Here is a 22,765-nt window from a genome sequence, read left to right as displayed (position 1 = left end):
GCAGTTCTCCTGCTGTGTTTGTCTCACCTGATGAGGATTGCTTGTGTTGTGATCGAAACGTCATGATCTATTAATTTTTTTTATCTACATGACTTTACCGAAAAAACCTAAGAGTATGGACCCCAACTATATCTGCTCGCAAGGTCCAGCCAGCTCATCCAGGAGCCTCAAAGCAGTGCTGCTCCATAATGGTAACAAGTACCCATCTCTTCCCCTGGCTCACTCGGTGCACCTCAATGGGGATTACAACAGCATCAAGACCTTGCTGGACGCCTTGAAGTATGATGATTACAGCTGGGAGGTCACCGGAGACTTCAAAATGGTGACATTCCTGATCGGTCTCCAAGGCGGTTTTACCAAGTTTCCCTGCTATCATTGCCTTTGGGGCAGCAGGGACACCAAGGCACACTACCACAGGCGGGACTGGCCACAGCGGACCGAGTTCTCTGTGGGGAGGAACAACGTCAAGTGGGAGCCACTGGTGGCCCCACGGAATGTGCCGATGCCGCCACTGCACATCAAATTGGGTCTCATGAAACAATTTGTCAGAGCTGTAGATAAGGAGCCGGCAGCTTTCAAGTACCTTCAAGACTTCTTCCCTAAGCTGTCTGAGGTAAAGGTCAAAGCCAGTGTCTTCGTCGGACCACAGATAAAGAAGATCCTGGAGTGCAATGAATTCCCTAAGAAGCTCACGAGTAAGGAGAAAGCGGCTTGGAACAGCTTTGTCGCAGTGGTTTGTGGCTTCCTGGGCAATCACAAGGTGGAAAACTGTGTGGAGCTGGTTTAAACTCTGGTGAAGAACTACGGCACAATGGGCTGTAGGATGTCCCTCAAAGTCCATATCCTTGATGCTCATCTTGATAAATTCAAGGGGACATGGGAGCGTATTCGGGGGAGCAAGGAGAATGCTTCCACCAGGATATACTGGACTTTGAATGCCACTACCAAAGACAGTAAAACAAGAACATGATGGGAGACTACATTTGGGGGCTGATTCGTGAAAGTGATTTACGGTATAATCGTACATTTTGTAAAAGTACTCACTTCTAAATCTTTTGTAGTCATATTTGTAATACTTTAGTATAAATACATGTTATAATTTTGATTCATATGTTGTTTTTTTCTGACTGTATGTGGACGAAAAAACACAAATTCGCCTGTTTTCTCATTGAAAATAGGTACATTTCAAAATATCACTGTCCTGGTCACAAAATCATCGTTTGTGGGGAATAATAGCCATTTTCTATACTTTCTAGGCATAAGCAATTACAAAATAACACTTACTACCCAGGAACAAAAATTGTGTTGCATAGTGTAATCAGAGTTGCAGGGGCAGGACAACAAACTGAATGCAAAAAGCCATTTTAAAGTAATTCGTTATCAATTTCATCCCTTTGAGCAACATGTCTGACACAAGCCTCACTCACATTTCGTGAATGTCTATATGATGTATCTTAACTTGCATAAGTTATCTGATGGTATGTGTTGATCTTTTTGTCTCTCAGGTTCTGAGCATCGTTTCTTTGTACACTTTTGAGATTTTGTTCCATTTATTTGTCATTGTCAATGTGTTTGATCCCTACGTCGGAGCAGACAGCAAGTATATATTTTTTTATATATTTAAAATACTTCCAAGGAGAAAGACATGTTGGAAAGCATTACAGAAACCATGCATATGCATTATTTTTTACGTAATTATGAACAATAAGATTTCTTGAATTAATACATTAAATATTATTGTTACTCTAGAACGTTTAAATATAACAAAAAAAATACAAAGATATTTACAGAAGCTTAAATTGAATTTCACTTTCTCTGGCTCTGCCTTATCAACACGATGTCACGCGAATAGGTGTAGCCTGGCAGCAGCAACAGCACGCCAACACATTCATCAAACAAAAAAGGAAAACAATCTGCATGTAAACCCACAGCTCAACAAATTGAAGAAAGCCGGACCGCGGCATGAATCAGGATCCAATGGCTGTCAGTGCTTTGAAGGTTACCCGGCTTATAAATATTACTGTGCAGGTTCATAATTTTCCAAGTTTTGTTGACACCAGGCACATTTCTCAAAACTATCAAAGTGTCAGTAGAATAGGATTAAAGGAGCTCGAAGACCAGCTCCACGGTATAACATGCATTGTTATCCCATGAAATCCTCAAACCTTTCTAAATTACAAGTGACATTTAAATTACAGATGATGTCTCCCTGCAATTAAAAGGTGCTATAAATACATATTCGCAGCCCTACTTTAAAAGATGTGATTTATTAATTTGAACGTGGATTTAAATTGAGAAATGCAATAGCTCTCCGATGTGTTTATAGGGGTTGTACCACGTGTTGTTCAGCATGATGTCAGACGTTTTAATCCACGTGCTGGCAAGCTTCTTTAGGAACTCAATTCAGGATGTCAATTCAGTTTCTGAACAAGCTCCCAGCATGTGGAGAAAAACGTCGGACATCATGCCGAACACGCAGGAAAAACCCATAAACATACCAGAGAGCTACACAGCACAACCGCGAAAACCTTACACAGTTGGAAATGCATTGTTAAAATGTATTTGCTACGGCAATATTATGCCAATATTTTTTTTGTTCAGAAAAAAGTGCTAAACATGTCACGATGGCTCATATCGGAAGGGTATTAGGTACACTTGCATTATTGTGAAACACGAGCTATCATTAAATGTTGTACGCGCTGTTCTGAGATAAACCCCCTCCCCCACGAGTCTAAGTCATTTCACACCTCCATAATGAGCAAGAGAATACGCTTCACATGGAACATTGAGCAGCACCCCTGCGTGTGGCTCAGCGATGACAATGAAAGCTGCCTTCTTCACTGACGTTGACAAGGAATCTGCAAGACGGTGCCATCACAGTATGACAGCAGGTTTTAAAGACTCGGTGAATAGAAACCAGTTCTTTGGAAATCTATTAAAAACTGCACGTATTAAAATAAATTGGGGTTTTTCTTTTACATTTATAATTCCCTTGAAGTAAATTAATGCATCTAAGGCTTCCATTTAACACGTAGGTTTTCACGACCAATTTCATCCGTAATACAGGTGTTTTGGGTTAGATTGGCTTGGCTCCAACACACCGGTGTGCTGTACTAGTAACGAATTGGAATGTTCCGTTTACGTGACAAACCTTACTAATTGGCTGTGTCGGGTGGTGGCGGGTTTAACAACATATATTTACACGATCTAACCCAAAAAAACCTGTATTATGGATAAGGCTTCCTTCTCTGCAGAACTTAAATGTATTGGAATACACTGGGTTGGTAAATGGGGTGGGGGCAGAATATCAGATATCACATGGCAGTGATTTAAGCCATGGTCAGGAATCGAACACAGATCACCGGGTTCATAGCATAGTACCACCGTTCCACCCCCAATATATACCACAACAACATCGTAATTTATCTTCGTGGAATATATGATATTTCTATATACACCAGTGCTACAGCTAATATATGTCTCTTCGGTTCCAAGCAAATAATAGATTTACCTCGATTTATGTGGTAGATGCATTCCAAATAAGGATGCACCAAGTGAAGCCACACAAGAAATTTGCCTGCTGGGTAAGGCATGCGTTACACAGACAACTTTATCCCATGCCCGGCCGCATGGCCGCAAATGCATGAATTCAAACTGCATAGAGCGAATTTTGGGTATAAATTGGTCAGCCCCATATACGTGAAATCACAAACCAAACCCATATAAAGCAAAGGAAACCTGAAGTTTTACATGATAAAATGACCATCAATTAAATTATTACTGTGAAAATATTCAATGATTATTTTTCTATCACATCAAATAATTTTATTATTTGAACTACATGTATTTATTTTCCAGATATAGGAACAACATTCATATTAGTTGTTTAGATGTGATTTCAACCTTGTAGATTTTGCATGATTTCACGGTTTTAACATGTAGGATTATATTTTCCCTCATTATTTAGAAAATAAAAATGCAATCTTATTTTTTGAAATGGTAAAAAACCCACCACGTAATTGGTTAATAACGTAAATACAGGATAAAAATGTATAATGTTATTTGGAAAATTACATCGCAAGTATGTTTAAATGCAATTAATGTGTTAGATACAATATGAGGGCATGTTCCAAGGGCACGTTAATGTGGTGATAATACTTGATTTTAATTAAGTTTAGCATATTACATTTGTCCAGTTGAATTTAAAAAATCTATTGCCATTTATATAACTTGAAATGATAACATACAAGTATATTGAACTCCACAAGGTTAACAACATAATTGAATATTTTTTTTAATTACAGAGTATTACAAAATAGCATGTGTGAGAATGCATAATTGGCCTATTTCGTATTATACCTTATGTCTATTCAGTGCAAATATAAGCCTACCGCTAAATACCAACAATGGAAGGTTTTTATTTTACTAAATATGTGGTATGCAACAGTTCAAGGTCAAGGTTTTGTGGAACAGTAATATGAAGCGTTTTGAAATTGTATTTAGTTGATGATTTCTGTGGTTCAATAAAATATATATTGTTGGGTCTTTCGTCACAGAGATAGGTTCAAAGAAAATAACAAAAAAATATTTTATTTTAATTTTATTTTTTGTTATTTTCTTTGTACCTATCTACGTGACTTTACCGAAAGACCCAAGAATATGAATTCCTGCAGTCACGAACGCTTTAAGTCAAGATAAAAGATATTCATAAAATCTTAAGAGTCCTAGAGTGCTATATTCTGCCTTACAGCATGCTTGTCTGAATATTGTATTTTGATCTTCTTTCGAAACGTACATAGCCAACCATGTTAATAGGAGGTTCAGGGAAGGACAACAATCTAAACACATAAATCCGTTCTAAGGAAATGAATGTTCAATCTAGATTTAAAAGTGCATAGCTCTAGTGGCTTCCTAACTGAGTCTCATCACAGTTATGAGAAATGGCATATTCATGCGTCTCTAATGGTGATGGCTTCAATTAATTCTGGTTCTCCTAAGGGAGTTTCAACTTGGATCCTGGTAAGAACACTGACCACCATAATGCTAATTGTAGGCCTACAAATAAGGTCAAAATGCAGCCAAAGATCTTTTTGAATATTCGGCCACATCAAAAGGTAGACCCCTTCAATGGCTTACTCATGCCATAAACCAGTCACACTCGCAGCGGCCATTGGCAAGCTACCAAATAAATACGGTCACCGCATCGCGTGCTTTCGGATGCGCTTCTGTGGCCGACTGGAATGCTTTTCGGATATTAGGAAGCCACTGGGGCTATACACTTTTAAATATGGATTGAAAACTTCGTTTCTTGAAAACTGCTTTTGTTTTTAGTTTGTTGTCTGCGCACATCCGATGAGCATGGTTGTCTACATACGGTGCGAAAGAAGTTCAACATACACACATACATACATACTGTACATGCCACACACTGGTATAAACCCCCTCCGTCAGAGGGAGATTTTAAAGAGCCCCGTTGGAGGTTATTTGGTCTACTCTTCTATGCCGGCCAGGCATATTGGAAGAGGTGGATTGAACTAACGTTTTACTCTACTGCACATGACCTGCAAATAGACGAGTTGCATTTTCCCCATTTATACTTCTAGGTACAGAGACGTGGTGAGGGGCGATATTTAACAAGCTTGCCCATGTCTCAACGGTCATGTTTGGGGATTGACGAACCAAGAAACTCTGCAAGTCCAGTCTGCTTCACCATTGAAGCATCCGAAGAATTTGTGAATTTTAAATAGGACAGCCTTATTTGAAAATTCACAATGTATGCAACATTTTCGTTAAATATGTATCAGGTTTTATTATTATTATTATATATGTATGTAGCAGGTACCTGAATGTCATTTTTTCCACATGTGAAAAAAATAAATTCATGTCGTTGGAAATCTGAAATACTGTACGGGAAAAAATGAAGCATTGCGTACTACCCAGTATACAAAAAAATAAGAAATACATTGGGGCCCAAATCACGTAGCTTTTATTTACGTATATTTGTAGAATTCTGCCATTCGGCAAAATAAGCATAATGCCAATTGACTTGACTATGAATCTTTGATGAATGTAACAAACCAATATGTTTGAATGGGAAAGTTTTGTAACAGTGGGTGTTACCTGCTGTGGCATATGGACTGTACCAGGAGGCTGAAACAAAAGTTCGTGTTTTGATTTAAAGCTTTCGTGACTGCAGGGATTCAAAGTCTTGGTTCTTTCGGTAAAGTCACGTAGAAGGGAAACAATAAAATAATAAAAATATAAAACAATAACATTCTCACGACTTTCAAAACCATCACTTTACCCTACATTGCGGGGATCACAAAAAAAGATCTCCAAAATCTTGAATAAACACAAGATCCAGGTCCGATTCAACACATTACATAAAATCCGTGATCTGGTTCCGTCTGTAAAAGATGTGATTCCGGACATACAGTACCCTGGCGTCTACAAATAAGTTGCCTCTGTGGTAGTAGTAACATTGGAGAAACCAAACGACATGTCTCGGACCGCATTCGTGAACACATAGCAGACCTAAACACGGTAGGACCAACACCTCGGCCGTGGCAGATCACTTATAATTCAGTAGGCTCGCATGACATTGACTTCTCCAAGACAGAGGTTATTTGCAAGCCATCTGGCTACCATGAGAGATTCGTTCATGAGGCTATCCACATATACAAACACAGAGACAATTTCAACCGAGAAAATGGATTTTGGCTTAGCAATCATTGGAAGGATTTGATAAACCATTTTGGGTCTTAATTGATTGTTCACGCTTACGGTGGCTTTCAGACCGCATCCATTATTTTCGTCTCCCCCCTCCTCTTTTCCGAACATAGATGGACTCGTCCATCTGAACAAACTGTCAAATCGCTCTCCGTGGTGCTAACGTTAAAAAACACCACTTTTTTCAAATTTTCTTGCTGTGGTTTTCACACCTGATGATGATTGCTTGTGTTGCAGTCGAAACGTCGTGAGAATTTTATTGTTTTATATTTTTATTATTTTATTGTTTCCCTTCTATGTAACTTTACCGAAAGAACCAAGAATATAAAAGTTTGTGTGTTCACAAGACAGAAATAGGAACGTATAAGAGGGAAGTTACGCAAGTTAAATGTATACATTTGACCGTTTAAAAAACGTACGTGTGACATGACGTCACGTGGCTTTGCCTGCACATGGTCATTTCATTGTGTGTCCCACTGGAAACGATAGCCGAAGGTCCCTGGTGTAGGGTGGAAATCTTGTGGTGCTGGTTTATGCTGGGAACCAATTCAAAGGAATGTACAGATCAGGAAAAAAAAGCATTGTGCTTCCTTGATTTAATCGTTGTCTGCTGCACTGAATTGCCTTCATTGTAAGCTTTAATTGTATTGCATGGCATCGTTGCAACATTTGAATCTGTAAACGATGGGGAAAAATATAATAGAAACAAAAACACAGTTGGTATAAAAATAGTTAGGAATTTAATGGATTTGATCAATTATCAATCACACAATTGTGGCTGAAAAACATGTACTACACCTGGAATACAAAAGGAAATTAAATGTACAAAAAACCCTTGCCCAACGAGGCTTTATTGAGCACGTGTTTGGGCTCTACACAGTTTCCCTCACGAGGTCTGTTTTCCGGAACACGGGAGTGATGTTTCAGCTGTACGTAGTTTGACGCTGATAAGATTCTCATCTCTGCATCGAAAAGTAGTGCCATGAGAGTGCTGCATTCGTTGGAAGGTGTGAATGAATCGCCCGTGAGAACGATTTATTTACCATATATATGTTTCTGTGTGTGTGTATATATTTGTTTGTGTGATAATGTGACACGCGCAACGACCCAGCGCAAATGTTCACAAATTGCCGCATGTTGTTTACTCGTTGAGGATGTGAGTCATAGGGGCACCGAGATGGCGAATCATTAACGTTCACGTGAAGGTGCATGGGGTGAGTGTCGTGCTGGCAATTCGGTGTCAGGGGCGTGCATTGGGCACCAGTTCTTCTGTGCCGGGAGAGTAAAGGAGATGGGGGGGGGGGTTTGTGTGTTGAGATAAAATTGAAAAATAAAGCGTAAATTCACAATAAGGGTGGAAATCTTGTAGAGTTTGTAAGAAAAGAGGGAGAGGGTGATAATTTCGGAACCAGGAATCCAACCATATTTTTCCCATAAGGTCCTGTCCTATTACTTGTCGAATTCATGGCATGGTCTGTATTTACGTCACGTATGGATAGTCCCCTTAGGATTGAAAATTAGTTGAAAAGGATGGATAACTTATGTCAATATAGTGGTCCATCACCATATATATTCCAAGGATATACACAATTAAAAAAACTCACACCTATATCACACACACACACACTCCAATGTGTTTATGAAGTATATAAATTCATCATGACAGCAAACAAGAGTTGTATTGTACTTAGTAATTATCATTGTACATCTACATATAACTGCAACATGTCAGTACAAGGGTTGTATTAAGCTTTTCATTTAAGATGTAAGATTAATGATTGTAAGCACTGCAAAACGGTATAGAAACATGCCAGATGGTGTCACTAATGTGCTCATGAAGGTCAGCTCAATGTTCCAATTACAATGTGCTGCATCAGTGCGTAAAGTGTACACAAAACAAGAACCAATGAAGACGTGATGCCACTATCAATAATGATATAAATAAAAGCCTGGAAATGCTGCCTGCAAAACTATTTTGTAAGCACACTGCATGCTGAATAAAGCAAGTGTGGCATGTTGGCACGTTGCTCACCTTGATAGGTCAGCTTAAATCCTTGAGCACCCACTGCAAAATCGCTGCTCAGCTTCATGGTGAGCAGTGGGCCTGTGCTTGTGATGGGCGATGGCAGCTGGAACCCTGTGAACCTGCGCACGTACAAAGTAACAACAGCAATGGATGGGGTTAGTCTACCAGATGTTGTAGCATTAGCTAATGTAAGAATAATGTAATACTGTGTTTCTCTCTATAAACTGTGTGTGTTAACTTGGGTCTTCTGAGGTTTGGCATCAAGCCATGTGGCATCTTTAAATCAATTCAATCTAATTTAAAATCCCATTTTGTTCCAGCTGCTGGCTGACTAAAACTAAAGCATAAATACGTCTCATACTATCATGTAAGTATACATCTTGTGAATATATAAGTAAAACATAAGTCCTTCTAGTTATGTACTTGTCCTCTATGTTGTTATCTATCATCATTTTTAGTTTATTACGAACAGACTGTTGGGGAAAGTGCTATTAGCGGGCACCTATGAAGGCTGGCATGGAACACGAGGAGGTGGGGGACCAGCACCACGCCCGGCCGCATTTGTCTCCCGAATGACAATGTTTACACATCGCACCAGGTACTCATTTGAGGCTGAGTCAACCTAGGGGAGGCCCAGGACCGGTTCAGATAATCGTTACTGGTGTTGGCCGTAATCGGGAAATCGAACTCCGGTCGCCGAGTTTGTAGCCACTATCGCTCCCCACTCCACCACTTTATGGAGGGGCGTATGCGGTCGTTTCAGACATTAAATGCAAACAATTCCACAATTTGTAACTCACATGTGGGCTGTGTCCACGTAAAATCACACCCATTACACCACTTATCTTGCAACAATTGCAGATTGACGAAACATTGGGTGGGTGAGGGCTGGGTTTGGGAACATTTTCACATAGTTGTAGAAACTTTCCACCATAATGTGTCGAGAGTGCTGAAGGTGTGTCGGAGTGGATTTTGCACAAGATATTCTGCACGTTCTGTGTTTATTTTTGAGTAAACATTCAAGTGCGTTTTAAGTGTTCTAAACGTTTAGGAAAGCGGCAAAATTGAGGCCCACACTCACATGAAGATGCCAGCGACAATGAACACAAATGATTATGTATGTACAGGCCATCCTCGACTTAGGAACGCCCGTACTTACGAACCAGCTTCCCATGAAATGCAAATACACATTGACTTAAAACGCGAACTCGCAATTGCAAACTAAAACGCGGAAATATTTTGGTCAGAGGAGCAATCCTCCGCGAGTTGGCCTCACGCTGGGAGTGTGCACGTGCCGTGTGCGTGAAAGAAGTGTGAGTGCGTGGGGAGCTCGCCGACAGCACTTGCCCCGACAGCCTGTTAAGGCTAAGTGGGGGATATTTGTCTTTGTGTGGGGAGCGGTAGTGTCGCGGTTAGCGCTGCGCTATGGAAGCAGCGACCCGAGTTCGATTCTTGCTCACGGCCAACGCCAGTACCTGGTGCGATGTGTAAACATCACCACTGGAGAGACAAAGGCGGCCGGGCACCCACCCCCCTCGTGTGCCGTACCGGCCTTCGTAAGTGCTACTCGCTAACAGCACTTGCTCCCACAGACTGTTAAGGCTATACGGGAGTATTTGTCTTTTGGGGCCGTCCATAAATGACGTCCCGCGATTTTGGACTATTTTTGACCCCCCCCCCCCCCGTCATCACACGGCGTCACAAAAATTCAGACCCCCCCTCAAATAAAACTAATATGGCCTTCTAATCACAGCCGCAGATATTCCATTTTGTCAGCACACTACTAAAATGAAAACTACCCACAACAACAACAGCTGCAATTGCCACTAAGTGGCGGTGACATCACCACAGCGCTTGTGCCTTGCCAGGTGCACTCCAAGGCCACGTGAAGTGTCGACGGCTCGCTGACAGGTCACGGCACAGATCCAGGTGCCATGGATTGACTGACTGAGATGACTGGCAGATGCACCAGCTGTGCCATCTACTGTGCCAGCCTGCTGTATTTTAGCCACCAGACGCTCCACTCTTTGTTGTGAACGTAGCTTCTCTGCCCTCCACTGTTGTTGGAGGGCGACTGCCTCCAACTGTCCAGTAGCGTCCTTCACGAGTCTCCTCCATAGTGGCCGATCTTGACACCTCTCGTATCGGTCTTCGGCAACTCCACTCAGCTCCATATCTGTAACCTCCTATACCACATCAGTCCATCTCGTCTCCAGCCTGTGTCGTGCCCATTTTGTTCCCTCTATCCAGGCAAACAGAAGCTGCTTGGGCATGTGGTGGCTGGGCATGTGAGCTACATGACCCAGCCGACATAGCCTGGCCTGCCAGAGGAACTCACTGATGGGGCTATGTCGAGATCTTTCAAGGATCTATGAGCTCCTCACACAATCCTGTCTGGTTAAACCCAGGATGGATCACAGACAGGCAAGCCTAAAAGATTCAAATGCAACACATGTTCTATTAGAGGGGTCCACGTTTCGCAAGCAAAGAGAAGGGAGGGCATGATTGTGGCCGTGAAGACCCAGAGCTTTGTTTGGAGCGATAGACCAGGTAGCATCCACAAAGTGTTAGGCAGCTGATAAAAAACATGCCGCTCAGCTGATTTGGAGTGAGACCTCTACTACCAGATTGTAGCTACTGTAGTCATAAGCACACTACCCAAGTGCAGAAACTTCTCCACTCTCTCCACATCCATTCCATCACTGATGGGGAGTTGAGGGGGTGGAGTATTGGATGATACAAAATACCCAGGCAGGTGCTTAGTTTTGGTGGGGCTGATGGAATTCTCTAGGTTCAGCAGTAAAACCTCCAACTCTGCAGAATGAGCAGCAACCACCATATCATCAGCGTACATACCATGGTGGACCAGTAGGCAACCATCTCATGACCACACCCGGGAATCGATCAGCCTCCTTTTATATCTGCACCAGATATAAATTCCAATTGTACAGCAATGGAAGGCTTCTCGAACTACGTGGTCGAAGATTATGTTAAATAATGTGGGAGCTAGAGGACATCCCTGTTGCACCCCAATGTGAACAGAGAATGGCGCTAACTCCTGGCCATGCAACCTTACCTGGGCCTGTCCACCATGATGAAGGCCCTTTATGATCGTTTAGCATAGAGTCAGGGATGCCAAAATCTGTGCGGTCCCTCCTTTTAAAAATGGGAACCATCAGAGCATCCTTTCAATCATGCGGAACCCGTCCTCTGGACCAGGCAGTTGTAAGGATGTCATATATGACAATATGCTCACAAAAGCCACCCTCCCTCAACAGTTCGCTTGAGAGGTCCTCTCTCCCCGGTGCTTTACCTGGTTTCAAGCTCCGAATTGACATTCGCACTTCCTCAACAGATGACACATCAGCCAACCACTCACAAGGAGTGGATACTTTCCTCCAATATATGAGGTACAGCAGCACCAGCAAGGTCAGCCCCACCTTGGCCTATGCTTATGTTTGAGCTGAGGTGTTTCTCATCTCCCAAGACCTCACAGAAATGCTCAGCAAACCTGTGAACCTGTTCTTGGGGGTCAGACATCGGATTACCAATACCGCAGCCTACACACACACAGAGCCGGCAACACCAGCACTATGGCCAACACACACATAAATACAGCCTGCACCATACATACACACAGCTCGCACCACCATCACCACGACCTATAAAGACGCACATAGACATGCATATACACAGAAAGTACAGCATACCCACTTCATAAGAATGGTTAATGGAAAATCTGAAATAAAATTACAGGCAGGCAGATGCCTTCTTTGATGGCATCAGTAACGACGACAATGTCCGAATCGTGTGTCTTTGAAACCAATATAGATATATTCATGAACTAGCAGTGTGTAAAAAATATATTTATATATTAAAAGGGTATTGAATATTAGGATTTTTTTCTCCATTCATCTTGCTCTTTGTTTGCAATGCTTTTGGGAAAAAAAAAACCCTGGCCTCATATGCTGGGTAGAAGGATAAAGTGTATGCCCTTCCACATTTTAGCTCATTGAAAAGTTTGAGGAAACAAACCTCTCTGCGAAAAATCCTCCAGAAATGTCACAAAAATATATCTGAAGGGTTATTAAATTGACACCAAAATGTCTCTTTTCTTAAAATGTCACGACTAGTTTATCATGAAAAAAGCCAAATGGCTAAGCGTATTTTTATTTGAACAAACATAATTGAGCAATAAAACCCATAAATATTGTACTATTAATCTAATTTTAAATATATCACAATGCAATCCTATTTTTTTAGTACGTCAATACTTTTATACGCAAATGAAGGATGCAAAGCTTGGCATGAAATGAAACGGGTATATTGGACACTTTTTTAATGTTATAAATTAACAGTTGAATATAACATTCACATAAAATATGTAACTAAAAAGTGCACATCGTTTGTTAACAACCGCCGTTCGCCACTAAATGGAGGTGACATCACCACGACGTGCCAGACTAAGTGCACTTTGAGGCCACGTGAAGTGTGGAAGATTCAACTGCCAGGTCACAGGACAGACCCAGTTCCCATTGGCTGACTGACTGATATGACTGGCAGATGCATCACCTGTGCTCCCCACTGTGGCAAATTGCTGTGTTTTAGCTGCCTGGTGTTCTACTCATCGTGAGCATCACTCCTCTGCCCTCCGCTGTTGTTGGAAGGCGGCTGCCTCCAACTGCCCAGTAGCGTCCTTCACGAGCCTCTCCAGAGACCGATCTTGACACTGCTGATCAGTCTTCGGCAAGTCCACTCAGCTCCATAACCTCCTGTACCACATCAGCCCATGTCTTCCCTAGCATGTGCTGCACCAATTTAGCCCCCTCTATCCAGCCAAACAGAAGCTACTTTGGCATGCAGTAGCTGGGCATACAGTATGGGCTACGTGACCCAGGCGATGTAGCCTCGCCTGCCAGAGGAACTCACTGATATGGCTATGTCGAGACCTTTCAAGGGTCTGTGAACTCCTTACACAATCCAGTCTGGTTAAACCCAGGATGGATCGCAGGCAGGCAGGCCAGCCTGAATGTTTCTGACCGACGCAGAGATTGCATTCTCCCTCACTTCACTACTCACCCCGAGCATACACGTACACACAACATATGTCATTGTTAGAGGTATCAATGCCTCCCCAAAGCACATGTTTGGGAAGGCTTTCATCGACCAATGGACTGACCATGGCTGATGACGATGGGATGATAAGGACAAGAATTATGATATTGACTGCCAAAAAGTGCTTAAAAACTATTTTAGATTGAGGGGGGGTTTCATCAAAAGGCAAGCGGTGTATCGATGAAATCAATCCGTCCTCAGTACTTAAATTGCAAGTCTCAAAGTATTTGTGATCATGTACTTTCTTGAGACATTCCAGTGGCACTTTAAACGCGCTTCCTTTGATTGCTAATTAATGGATGGACTGATGGAGTGTTTACGAGTGCTCTGAGGGCATAGCATTCAATCCCTCAATAAACGTGCAAGGGAAATTTTCTGTCGGGCTACAAATCTGCCCTCAGATGGTTTAATGCAAATAATATCACAGCAAATAATGAAGTCTGAACGCGGTTTTAAATAAAAAAAAAATCCTGGGCCAAGTAGAGTGCATAGAGATGTATTGGAATATTTGTCTACTTGCATATTCGTGAGTAACATTTTCACAATCAATATGTAGTATTGCTCAAAACTGCATGCAAATTGTTCATGTTAAAATCGGTATTTGTTGGGCAGAATTCCAAAGTACAGCGCCACTATGCTTTGTTTTGCATTTAACAGTCCCGTGAAACGGATGGATGTCAATGCGCAAACCGGGTGCCCCATATTTCAATTATCTTTAATTGACGCAACGTGTGCAAAATAAAACCCATTACAATGTGTATGTACCTATGTTGAACTTATTCCGCACCGTACATAGCCAATCGTGCTAATCGGAAGTGCGGTGATTGAAATCATATATATATAAAAGTAACCGTTTTATTTATTTAAGTTTCACAGTAACAAACTAAAAAAAGGCTTGCAAGGAAGCCTAAGTAAGACACATCCTGTGGTCCCTGAATGTAATCGAGCTGCCAAGCAAGTCGAGGGCGGTATAGGAGGTGTGGAAGAAGGTAGGACAGGATATGAAAGCAAAAGTGGAGGAAGAAATTGAATGTAGTGATATGGGTGACCAGTAAACCAAGCATAATTGAGAGAGGGGTCAATGCACACGTGTCCATCATACTTTGGTATACATCACCAAAGAACATTTGGGAGAGAGCTCCCAAGTGTCCCAGCATGAAGACTTCTCGCCTGAAGTTAAGCCAATGATCAAACATGGGAAGATCATACACGATTTTCATTGCTTCAACTGAAGCAACCTGAGAGTGCTGTTCTTTAAAGGGCACATTGCATTTATAATGTGACCTTTAAATGGTGATTTTCATTAATAAAAATAATATATAGCTATACATGTTTATACAAATGTAAAGCAACCCGTTTATTGGGGAACCAATCGATGTTATCCGTTACCTTTCTATTTTTTGGCCCCTACATATCTCTGCCGTGAATCTAACGAACAAAAAAATACTGTGCCCAAATCATAGCCTTCGTGATAGGTAACGTCTTCGAAATGAGAACTTTATTTTTCTAAAACTGCTTACGAAAAAAACAGCGGTGGTTATATTTAATGAGCTTTGACAGAAACCAGGCACAACGGCATGGCCGGGCAATATGGCACAACGCTGGTGGACTTATCCCTTTGGTATCCCTGCTTATGTAATGCATCCTTCACTCACCCCATTGCACTTCAAAGGTACACGTGTAAGTGAAATGCACTGTGCGTTTAATAGTGCCATTCACTTTAACTGCAGCTGTCAAACCATTCAGTTATTTAGTTTGCATTGATGTGTGTGACGAATGCCGTGTGAGGCACAGTACCTTTTAAAATATATATGAAAATTCAGGAATTCGACGGTTATGGACATCTTAAGTGAGAGCAAGCAGAAAACAGGTGTGAAAGACTTTAGTCGTTATTAAGATACAGCCGCTATCAATAACTAGGCTCTACGTCTCTTAGGCGCAGAGATTATATCATCACACTTATCCATGCGATGCCATGAGTGTGTAAAATAATTGTTATAACAGCTCATCACACAACCACAACCATCGTAGGCACACACACATGCACGTAAATAACGTATCGTGGAGGCAGAGGTGCAGCCCTGCAATTGCTTGCTTAAATCACTGTTGGTGAAAGGGCCTCCATGAGGCCCTTTCAACTTACGACGTTTCGATCACAACACCATCGATCGTCATCAAGAGGAAAGGCTGATGACAATCGCTTGTGTTGTGATTGAAACGTCGTAAGTTTTTTGTTTATTTTATATTTATTATTTTTATGAATTTGTACATATCTATGTGACTTTACCGAAAGACCCAAATAATATGAATTCCTGCAGTCACGAAAGCTTTTAAGTCAAGACGCAGGATTAGTTTAAAATGCGTACCCAATTTCTCACTTGTCGCACCAGGAGATTGAATTGGCGATCTCAGGGAATGATAGTCCGGTGTGATTATAACCATTACACAACAACAACAACCAATAGATTTCATTAATGAGTCAAAGGGTTAAATCTGTCAACTTGGTAGGGAGAGAATAAGGTAGAGAGACATGTGTAGAGAGAGGCAGAGGCACGCTGTGATAGAAAATGCCCAGCTGTTAGCACTCTATCAATGCCTTCACCCTAGTCAGGTGACAGCCAAAACCACGCCGCACACAATGGAGCAGAAGGGGAGAACAGAATAGGAAACGGATCAAACAGCACAGCAAAGTCACTGTTCCTAATTCAATATGCGAATGCAAAATCGAGTCGCCTGGGACCACAGCTGACACACTCGATGCGGTTGTCAAAAAGAGATGGATCCTGTATGATTGCTATTGCTGGTATATTGGCCACCATATCCAAAGCGATACAATTTTTGTACCAAGGTGCTGCGAATCAACCAATTTTCATGTCCTCGTGTGGCTGTAAATCTCCGGCTTCAAGCGGTTCAATTCACGAGCTGCACTTGCATATGCGCAGAGGTCCATTGACCCAGAGTGGGAGCACAGTTTTTGCCGCTCACATAGGGTATCGACATCCTCCCAAAACATTCAAAAGGCTACGGATTCGGCTTGACACCAATGATTTTACTTAGAGTTCATGCTGTAGGCTGTTATATAACTTACAAGTGTAGGCCAGTGTGTGTTGTTACCAAAGCTAAGACACCAAAAACTAGAAAATAGCCTGCCAATAATACAGCTAATTACGATGGCAATTCCCGTGCAAATGCGGTATGTAAAATGCCCATTGCGAAGGTGATAATGGGGCCAATTCATGTCGCTATTGTGACCATCATACCAGCAACTTTTTTGGCAAGATGACAGCCACTTCTGCATAAAATTGGCCCAATTCCGCATTTTGAATTCGCTTGCTGCCACCAATACATATTGATTCCCTGTCCATGCAGAGTTAGCCCATAGTGGGTGAGGTTAAGATGCAGCTCACAATGGGGGAAGAATAAACTTCCACCTGACTGCAGAAATGATCGGCCATTATATGGTAACGTGTCAATCGTGCTGGGGGGGGGGGGTTGTGTAAGAAGCTCCGAGAGGGCACGGCAGCCCATTATGCCCTCTTTCAATAGCGGTCAGTTGTCGTGTGAATATGGCGTTGGAACACGAATTTCTGGAACACGAAAAATGTTTTCCCCTGGTTTTTTCGTCTCTCCTCCCACAACACCACTGCCCTAGTTCACGCGTGTGCTTTGTTGTCCCTCACCCAGAATGGAAGCACTGCACCATAAGAAAAAATGATGATAAAAAATTGCAATGATGATGGCAATGATGTTAATGATGCAGATGATGTGGATCAAAAATTGCGATGATGACGATATTGCTGCTACTTGCTGTTGCTGCTGATGGTGCTTCAGATTCAGGCGATGACATCAATTATGAAGATGATGACGTGTTTATTGGGAAGCTTGCCTGAGTGAGGTCTTATTTTGAAAAGTGGGGGAAAAACTACAGTTACCCAAAAATAACCCCCTCATAAACCTTTATTATGAACAGATGATGTATGTTGAACTTCTTTTGCACCGTACGTAGCCAACCGTACTAACCGGAGGTGCAGGATTACAATAAAATGTCCACACTGATAGATTCTAGAAAACCCTTTGCTGTATTGTCATCTCCTGACCATATTGTAGCCCAGTGGGGGTTTGAGAGCCTCCAATGTGACGAATTGCAGCTGCAATACACACACCATCCCAGGCACTCATTTCAGGCTGAGATGACCTAAGACAATCTACAATTCACTACTGATGGCAGCCATGGCCAGGATCAAACTCATGTCATTGGGTTCATAGCGTACCATTGCACTCTCCACATTCGACATACACCAGCGGCAATTTGTGGAAGAATTGATAATTGGAATATGCAGGAAATGTGATAATGCACCAGTGCTCGGCTGCAACCAAACCAGTATATATTTTTTCGCCTGCATGTGCCTCTTATGGTGGAGAATGTGCAGATGATAAAGCCTCTGCAGAGTTCATTCTAATTATTCAATCCACTTGCATGCATCACAATAGTGTGATGTATGTAAGTGGATTGAATAGCGCAGTTGGCTGCATAAGGTGCGAAAGAAGTTCAACATACATATGAATAAATACGTACCACTGACAAAGATTCCCATATAGCCACAAAGGCTGCATGCAAGTGCTGCAAGTGGGCACTTTTGAAGCTGTGATACCATTTCCTCTAGCATGTGTGTGTATTAATCTGTGAGATGGACACAATTGCACAGTAGCGTCTTTCATTAGTCCTCCACAGAGGCCAATCTTGACACCGCTTTGGAGACAGTCACTCTCCAACAACAACAGCCAGAGAAGTGACACAACAACGAGCAGAGCGTCGGGTGGCTAAAAAGGATAAAGTTGGCACAGTATCACAGTAGGGGGCACAGGTGGTGTATCTGCTAGTCATCTCGGTCAAACCATGGCACCTGGGTCTGTCCCGTGACCTGTCAGTGAGCCTTCGACACTGCACGTGATAGCCTCACCTGGTCTGGCACAGGTGCCATGGTGACGTCAACACAACTTAGTGGAGAATGGTGAGTATTGGTATTGATGGACACAGCCTGATAGGTCCGCGAGCTGGCAAGCCAAGCCGGCATCAGTACACTTGATCCTGATTCCCCTTCGCAATCTCCCAGCTGCTGATTGGCTGTTTTTTTGTGCAGAATTGGAGCTCCACCCATTGTTACCTACCGAATCGGCCCAAGAACATGAATTTGGCGCAATCACTTTTGAGGAACGTTCACCTATTTACTGGAATCCTGCAAAGGCGTGAACATCATATTTGTACATGATCAGGCTCAATGTATTTCAAAGGGCTCTCACATGGTTAAAGGAAGGACATCCATTGATCGGATTGATTTGTCAATTGTCATCCCTTTCATGCCTTTCATGTGTTTATTTCAGAAAATGATGCATTATAGGTACTCCAATGAAAAAAAATCAGATAGCATCAACATTTAAGTAATTACAGCAACTCCACTACAGAGCTGCAAGGTGTAACAGCAATTGTGTTTTCATATAGAACAAAAATAATCTGCCACTGCGCAAGTTATTTATTGTTCTCATGTTAAAAAGAGGTAACATTGCTGCTCTTCAAAATAGAAATGAAAACTATGTTTATATTAATACTATGAAACATAATGTAAATATTACATTTAATATTATATATCTCATGTAATACTGAAATCACTTCCTATTATAAGTCGTAGGTTTTTCAGCATAGATACACGCCGGTGTCTCTACCATAATGGAACAGCCACCGAGGATAACTGAAGTGTCTCCCCACAAAGAGTCAAATTATTTCCACATTCAACCGTGGACGAACCTTAATATCATTCTTTAAATCCATTCATGTCTATGGTTACAACAATAACAAACAACTTCTCATAATATTTGTCAATTCAAAATGTAAAAAAAAACCTCCATCTATCTTAGAATTGTGTGGAATCATTTTATATATAGCACCATCAAAATCATACACTACATAGAGTAGACTTCTGTATGATATAAGCAAAGTCCGCAGTTGGTAATTATTTGAGAAATCATTAAAGGTCTTCAAATAGGAATTCTATTGTATTGTGTAAAAATTATGTTACAGTTTAGCACACATTAAATTTGTACATTGTATGGATGAACACCTTTTAACTTAACGATAGCATGAGATAGTGTGAAGCTAATTTATGTATTACTTATGTTTGAATAGAAGTCTCATTTATTTGCTTGATATTTTCAAACTAAACAATGTGACATCCGAAATTTGTTTTCTAACGCAAATAGTACCTGAAACATATAAATAAACCACTTGAGGTAAAACAAACAAGGATACTATACTGAATCCGATAACAAATGTGGTTAGGAAGATATATACAGTGAGGGAAAAAGTATTTGATCAACTGCTGATTTTTTACGTTTGCCCACTGACAAAGAAATAATCAGTCTATAATTTTAATGGTAGGTTTATTTGAACAGTGAGAGACAGAATAACAAGAAAATCCAGAAAAGCGCATGTCAAAAATGTTATTAATTGATTTGCATTTTAATGAGGGAAATAAGTATTTGACCCCCTCTCAATCAGAAAGATTTCTGGCTCCCAGGTGTTTTTTATACAGGTAATGAGCTGAGATTAGGAGCACACTCTTAAAGGGAGTGCTCCTAATCTCAGCTTGTTACCTGTATAAAAGACACCTGTCCACAGAAACAATCAATCAATCAGATTCCAAACTCTCCACCATGGCCAAGACCAAAGAGCTCTCCAAGGATGTCAGGGACAAGATTGTAGACCTACACAAGGCTGGAATCGGCTACAAGACCATTGCCAAGCAGCTTGGTGAGAAGGTGACAACAGTTGGTGCGATTATTCGCAAATTGAAGAAACACAAAAGAACTGTCAATCTCCCTCGGCCTGGGGCTCCATGCAAGATCTCACCTCGTGGAGTTGCAATGATCATGAGAACGGTGAGGAATCAGCCCAGAACTACACGGGAGGATCTTGTCAATTATCTCAAGGCAGCTGGGACCATAGTCACCAAGAAAACAATTGGTAACACACTATGCCATGAAGAACTGAAATCCTGCAGCGCCTGCAAGGTCCCCCTGCTCAAGAAAGCACATATACATGCCAGTCTGAAGTTTGCCAATGAACATCTGAATGATTCAGAGGACAACTGGGTGAAAGTGTTGTGGTCAGATGAGACCAAAATGGAGCTCTTTGGCATCAACTCAACTCGCCGTGTTTGCAGGAGGAGGAATGCTACCTATGACCCCAAGAACACCATCCCCACCGTCAAACATGGAGGTGGAAACATTATGCTTTAGGGGTGTTTCTCTGCTAAAGGGACAGGACAACTTCACTGCATCAAAGGGACGATGGACGGGGCCATGTACCGTCAAATCTTGGGTGAGAACCTCCTTCCCTCAGCCAAGGCATTGAAAATGGGTCGTGGATGGGTATTCCAGCATGACAATGACCCAAAACACACGGCCAAGGCAACAAAGGAGTGGCTCAAGAAGAAGCACATTAAGGTCCTGGAGTGGCCGAGCCAGTCTCCAGACCTTAATCCCATTGAAAATCTGGAGGGAGCTGAAGGTTCGAGTTTTCTAAACATTTTTGACATGCGTTTTTCTGGATTTTGTTGTCGTTATTGTCTCTCTCACTGTTCAAATAAACCTACCATTAAAATTATAGACTGATCATTTCTTTGTCAGTGGGCAAACGTACAAAATCAACAGGGGATCAAATACTTTTTTCCCTCACTGTATTAAAACCAAGATCCCAACACAATTGTACAATGGGAATTTATATTATGGCAGTGATACGAGGGAAAATCATTGGAACAAATATTCAATAAATTACGTGTACCGCAAAGTTTTGCAGCAACGTGAAAATAAAAATACATAAACAAATTAAGTAATAAACAAATTGGACACAAATTCAACCTTGAACTGCAACCAAAGGACCTTGACAATGCAGCCTTATCAAAATCGTTCAGTTGCACAAATAAAGGTCACGGAACATCAGATATTTGCTTGGATACGTGACCCTAACTGAATCACATTTGCCCCTGCCTAGGGCCAACACAGTGTGAGATCTAAACACTCGTGTGTAGCAAGCTTAGGTCAGCACAGGTTCACTCAGCCAGTAAAGTGTGCTCAAGTGCCTCCGTTTGTCAGTGCTGGGGAAGGCGAAGAGGTGGTAGTGCATAGTTTCTGGCCACCCACATCAATAAACTAGCGTCCTCTAAAATCCCAAGCACTTGTACTCGTGTGTAGGTGTTGGAAGTTGTCCTGTATAGTTCTCAGACGTGTTTGTCAGGTTGTACCACGAGTTGTTCGGCACGAGGTCCTGGGTTTTGTTTAAAGTGCTGTGAGCTGCTTCAGAAACTGACGTGCTTTCTTCACAAAGCTATACTCGTACTTACAGACTCATAGATTCCTGAAGGAATGTTTGACATACGCACGAGTAAAAATAGGATGGGGAAAAAAAGCTCGTATTTGTTTTGTTAATTTATTTTTTATTAGTTTTTAATAATATTGGCATGATCACCTTTGCCTCCAGAATTACGATATTGACAAAACATACCAGGTACTAATTTTAAACAGAGTCAACGCATTGAGAGGCCCATTCCACGGTTGGACACTAACTTACAATGATGAGCTTGCTCTGCAATTGAGCCTGGGTAACTAGGATTATAATGATGTTGTAGGCTTGTGTCGCAGTGGTCAGGAGATGGCAGTACAACAGTGTGTTGAATCCAACTGTGCAGAGTATTGAGTGTTATGCTCTCGTGCCTGTGAGTTGTGTCTTCCGGTATCCCCTCCCACATGCCAACAACTCATAGATGGAAGGAGCAAACATTCCAATGGTAGAACCTCCGAGAGCAACGTCACGAGAATCAAGGGTGGCCTTCTTGGATGAAG

At 41.8% G+C, this 22,765-nt stretch overlaps 1 protein-coding gene across 1 annotated transcript in view; it reads right to left on the bottom strand.

Moving 5' to 3' along the window:
- Positions 1–22,765, bottom strand: part of LOC116941582 (CUB and sushi domain-containing protein 3-like) — a 409,001-nt gene that overhangs the window by 345,897 nt on the left and 40,339 nt on the right. The window contains exon 3 of the mRNA XM_032952774.2: positions 8,762–8,874. Within this exon, the coding sequence (XP_032808665.2) occupies positions 8,762–8,874 (113 nt within the window). The remainder of the gene's footprint in view (positions 1–8,761; positions 8,875–22,765) is intronic.

Source organism: Petromyzon marinus, chromosome 12 (genome assembly GCF_048934315.1).
Source record: "Petromyzon marinus isolate PM22_M1 ecotype Great Lakes invasive population chromosome 12, UKy_Petmar_22M1.pri1.0, whole genome shotgun sequence".
NCBI lineage: Eukaryota > Metazoa > Chordata > Hyperoartia > Petromyzontiformes > Petromyzontidae > Petromyzon > Petromyzon marinus.
Note: the sequence above shows the minus strand (reverse complement) of the source record. Positions and strands in the feature narration are given on the sequence as shown.